The following is a 5233-nucleotide window of genomic DNA, read 5'->3' as shown; positions in this document are numbered from 1 at the left end:
TCTCTCCCTCCTTGGATTTCGGGTCAACTGCAAGATCGGGCCACAAACGGGGTCTTAGACCTCATCAACTTTCTTCAAAGGCATGAATGCAATCGGGTTTCTATTGAATCTGATTCGCTCGAATTGATCCAATGCTGCAATCGAGTGTTTTCTAAAAGCGTTTGATGACTGAAGTCTCCTTCTGACAGTCTCAGGAGTGCTAATCAGGTGGCGCATGAACTGGCAAGGTTTTCTTATGCTTCGATGGAGACCCATGTGTGGGATGGTGATCCTCCGGAATTTAATTTGCCACATGTAATTCGTGACGTATTTATCAAATGAATAAAACGCCACCAGGCATTCCTTTAAAAAATGAATTAACTGACAAACCAGACGTATATATTTATGTAAAATCCAACTAACTTACATCCACGAATCCGATAATAACCTCATATGGTATACCTGTTGAACACACGCATGCACGGATGCAGCTTTGCAGCGCACCACACCACCCTCATGAGAATGAACAGATCCTGTTATATGCTGTACCAGAGATAGACAAAGACAGATACTCAACCCAGCTAACGCTTCTCCCTTGGGAACCCCAAGAGCGCAAGGATGAGCGCAAAGAAGCTGCCATTGATGAGGCCCCTCAGAATCTTCTGCTTCTCCACCGTGTAAGGTGGGTACCTCGCGTTGGCCTCCCCACCGAACCCGCGGACCAGCACCGCCTTCTTGTGGCTGAAGCAGTCGAAGCTGAACTTGCCGTGGTACGACCCTATGCCACTGTCGCCCACGCCCCCGAACGGCAAATGCGGGTTCGTCAGCTGCCAAGTGTAACGTGTTAATTAAAGAGAAATATATATGTTGTTGGTTCAGAGATTGGTTCAATGAGTTCTGGAGCAGTTACGTGTAGGGCAACGTCGTTGACAAGCATGCCTCCTGCAGAGACGTTTGCGATGAAGTCCTCTTGCAGCTTCTTGTTCTTGGTGAAGAGGTAGGCTGCGAGCGGCTTTGTCCCAGCGTTGATGTAGTCAATGCTTTCTTCAATCTTTTCGACCTGGCACAAATTGAGAGAATTGGGTACTAAGTTTAGTTCTGAATATTATGGTGAGGCAATATTAAGGCCGGCGAGTACTAACCGTTACAATTGGAAGCAATGGGCCAAATATTTCCCCTATCATGAGTTGTGTATCGAGAGGAACATCTACCAACACCGTAGGGGCTATTTTTCTGCGACGAAAGAAACAAAAGTTATAGATCAAAAGAACACCTTCCTCCGAAACCCAATTGTGAGTTTGTGACTGCAAAATGCACACTAAAAATTATTGAACTCTCACAGTTGTTTCTCATCTATCTGGCCACCAAGCACAATCTTGTCGGCGACTTTCTTATCTTCTATCAACTTTATCACTCTGTTGAAATGATTAGCATTCACAATACGAGACAGGTCCTCTGATTGCAACGGATCCTCCCCGTAGAACCTTACCAACACTCTTTTCAAAGAGTCGACCTGTAGAAATTTAATTTCATGGATAAGAAAATATATAAAAGTTATACAAGTTCGGTTGGCACGAAACATTATTTTGATGTAGTTACAGTAGCAATGTAGATACCAGCTCTGTAACAAATGCTTTCGTCGTTATGATGTAATCCGGAGCAATGCACGCCTGGCCATTGTTACAGCCCCATTTACCAACAGCAATCCTCTTAACAGCAACCTTCAAGCAAATTAAATGTCATGGAAACCAAATAGCACGAGTTTTTCTATAATAGTCTGACAGTATAATATATGGCTTACATGAAGATCAACGTTAGAATCAACAATAACAGGGCACTTTCCACCGAGCTCCAGAGCAACCGGGGTTAGATGCTTCGCTGCAGCTGCCATCACTATCCGGGCTACATATCCATTTCCTGCAATTCAAATAAACATGTGCACTTTAGAAACTTAACATTAATTCACGAACGTGCAGAAAGTTTTCCTTTTGACAGGTGAGAAATTAACCCGTGTAGAAGATCTTGTCCCATTTTTGTTCCAAGAGTGAGGTTGTTTCATTAATGCCTCCCTCTACAACTTTTATACAGGAGCCATCAACATACTCTGGTAGCAGCTTCGCGAACAATGATGATGTTGCTGGCGCAATTTCTGATGGCTTCAGCACTACAGCATTCCCAGCAGCAATCGCACCAATAACAGGCTCGATCGATAGCACTGATAAAGGTGAAACAATTATACTTAATATTGAACAATCATCCAGGATGCTAATAGGCGAACAATGCTCTTCCAAACAAATCAATACAGAAGGGGGAAATATTGATTTGCAATATTTTATTCAATTCCTTTTTTTTGCAGGAGATTTTTTTATTCAATTCAAGTGGTCAAAAGCCGCAATCCAGAGAGATTAAGTGCTATATGATTAAAATATATTTAGTAGTTTGTTTTTGGTTCTTAAAAGTGTAATATACAAAATATAATGGTCAAAGGGATAAACTGTGCTGAAACCTGATGTCCTAACGCACATAAGACTGAGTATCAAAGTTTGTTTGACGAAAAGGAAAGATACCAACTACCGAACAGATTGGCATGTAACTAATCCTTGAGCGCAGGAGACGGGAGCATATCAAACTCGTGTCTTAAACCTCTATCACCATCATGAAACAAATTAATAAATGGTTACTACTATATCCTCCTACCCTCTCCCACACAAATTGCATTGGCTATAAACCCCTACTCAACTGCCCTGCTATACATATTGTCAATGCATCTTTGACTACGAGCTTGTGATACATAGACTTACAGAAAGGGTAGTTCCAGGCTGAGATGATGAGCACGACACCGAGGGGCTCCGGCACAATTGTAGCAGTGGATGGGAATGTAGTTATGGCAGCAGGTACCTGGATATATATAAGGAGGTTACACATCCTGGATCAGCAAAAAAATGGATTTTACAAAGGCGCAAATGGATCTAGAGAATGAATTTGCCAGTAGAATGCCTACCTTGTCGGGTTTCATCCAGTTCTTCAGACCCTTCAAGGCAAATATGCAGGCCCCTTTCGCCAGTGATATCTAAGTGAAGAACAGGGCAGCAACATGTGGTCATCAGTTACGGAGTACTAGGATATAGTAAGAATGTAATCTTCTTTTTAAAGAAGCCCGGCCATAAGTTGGGAAGCAATCGGGTTTTTCTATTCACTTATTTTCATTTTATTACAGGTTGCAATCGTCAACCAGGGTGCTGTACCAATTTGATTATATCACCCCTAGTCCTAGGTTGATAGCAACCGCAACGGTACACTAACTACAGACCATGACTGCTCAGCTTAGGAATCCCTCTCCCTGAACTAACACGATATTTCAGGCCAAGATTTTCTATGTTTCCTTGCAAGAACAGAGCAAGTACAAACTGATGCTTACTTTAATTTTTTGCGATGATGAAGCAAATACTAGTATCAATGAAGGCGGCGAAATTAATGAAGACGCGAATATTTGCCGATCTGGAAGCAAGCATGGGGGAGGGGTTTCTTCCACGCGACGCCGCGATGGAGCATTTTGACCGGCAAGAGGTCCATTGGCACGCAACGCAACGCAGCCCCCTTTCCGAGAGTTCTAGTAACGGAAAGGGACAAGACACGCCCAACTTTCCCAAAACCCCGCTGACCCACAACCCCAATAAGTGGTGGATTGAACGAGTATCCCTGATCGATCCAAGCAATTCGATCGACGAGACGGAAAGCGCATCGGAAAAAAATCGAATCTTGTTGTTTCCACGGATGCAGAAACCTTTTTTGCTTGCTGGATGGATGCAATCGCGATGAGCAGGAGGAGGAATTTGTTTTCCAGTTCATACTACTGCACCCAGATGAATCACATGGGATTCAGAGTTGAAGATGGTACCTCGTGGAGGTAGGACTCCATGCGCGGCTTGGCGAGGTCGGTGTGGAGCGCGTTGCTGATGTCGTCCTCCTTCTCCTCGATCATCCTGACCAGCGACTTGAGCTGCGCCGCCCGCCACTCGGCCGGCCGCGTCCGCCCCGACCTGAAGCTGGCCCGGAGCCCCTGCAACAGCGTCGCCGCCTCCACCGCCATGACAGCTCGCTCGCTCGCTCCCCTTGGCTGCTAGCTCGAGCTCGGGCGGCAATGGAGATAAGGCGAGAAACAGAGGAGGGATGGTGGGGGTAGGAGGGAAGCGTGCACGCAGGGATGGAGATGGACTATGCCTGTATATATACGCCCTGATTTGGTTGTTTGTTTGGTTTGAAAAAATAATTTGGGTTTGAAAACTGTTACAGGATAAAAGAATGGGAGCAGATTATAGTGGAGAAGAAAGATAAAAATAATTCGTAGCAGATATTTTCTTCGCCGGTCGATGCGATCTGTTTGGACTTTCGGGGTAATCTATCTGTTGGCTGGAATCTTGCTAGTGACGCGGACAGGATCGCAGGACGATGCCCTAAAAAGGGTCGGAGGCATCGAGGTGCACGCGACATGGGGCTTTGCTGGCCTTTATCCTCTCTTTATTTGATGACTTAAGACTTTTCTTTTCATTTTACCTTATCGTCAATATCTTTTAACGGATTTTCCACGACACGCAGCCATGGATACAAAACAATGAGATAAGGGGTGCAATCTGTGTACACTCATTTCAAACCCATTCACATGTTTAACCGATTTATTTATCATTGTATATACAAATAACCGAGTGGCAGGTTTGGTGAGCTACTTGTAAACAAAAATACTAGTAGAGTATATACAAATAAACTCAATCAGTTGATCGATCTGGTGTTGATTAAGGATCAGACAATGCTTAGCCGCCTTGCTTTTTATACTAATAAATAACTTTGCATAGCATAGCAGCCACAAGGGCCCGAGCCACTGTGGTGATAATCCAAAAGGGACTCGGTAGTCGGGGCCACGTGCCGCAGGATAAAACTACACTAAAGTTAACAAAATATCTGAAAAAACGACACATGTCTACCTACGATCTTAAAAATAGGAAAACAAGTCTTGCTATATCTATACGTCCTCGGATATACATAGCAATAATTCTATTTATATTTAAAGTCGACTGATATGGGTATAGCCGTATATAGACATAAAAAGGAAGAAAAAAAAGCATAAGGCCAACATGTCGTCTTGTGACATAAGGCATTTGCAGTATCCTACCCAGATTTTTCACTGAGGATAAAGATTAAGTGCATTCCAAGTTTCCAACTGCATCTTTTAGAAGGTCCTTTAAAGCCGTCAAATGAT

At 43.8% G+C, this 5233-nt stretch overlaps 1 protein-coding gene across 1 annotated transcript; it reads right to left on the bottom strand.

The window, feature by feature from the left end:
* Positions 1–356: 356 nt before the first annotated feature.
* LOC124651603 (aldehyde dehydrogenase family 3 member H1-like) lies at positions 357–4190 on the bottom strand. Its single transcript, XM_047190655.1, has 10 exons — positions 3878–4190; positions 2981–3049; positions 2781–2877; positions 1988–2194; positions 1781–1896; positions 1596–1700; positions 1320–1492; positions 1122–1212; positions 890–1039; positions 357–806 (listed from the first exon to the last, which is right to left on the bottom strand). Exons 1-10 carry the CDS (start codon positions 4067–4069, stop codon positions 561–563), a joined length of 1446 nt encoding a protein of 481 aa, XP_047046611.1. The 5' UTR covers positions 4070–4190; the 3' UTR covers positions 357–560.
* Between the last annotated feature and the right edge of the window lie 1043 nt (positions 4191–5233).

The sequence above is a fragment of the Lolium rigidum genome, chromosome 5 (assembly GCF_022539505.1).
Source record: "Lolium rigidum isolate FL_2022 chromosome 5, APGP_CSIRO_Lrig_0.1, whole genome shotgun sequence".
NCBI lineage: Eukaryota > Viridiplantae > Streptophyta > Magnoliopsida > Poales > Poaceae > Lolium > Lolium rigidum.
The sequence above is the reverse complement of the archived record's forward strand: the minus strand, read 5'-3'. Positions and strand labels throughout refer to the sequence as shown.

Coding starts and splice junctions, on each gene's coding strand:
- LOC124651603 (XM_047190655.1), bottom strand. CDS start 4,069: ATGGCGGTGGAGGCGGCGACGCTGTTGCAGGGGCTCCGGGCCAGCTTC. Junction 2,195..2,780: donor AGCCTGGAACTACCCTTTCT/GTAAGTCTATGT, acceptor CACCTTTATCAG/TGCTATCGATCGAGCCTGTT. Junction 807..889: donor TCAACGACGTTGCCCTACAC/GTAACTGCTCCA, acceptor TACACTTGGCAG/CTGACGAACCCGCATTTGCC.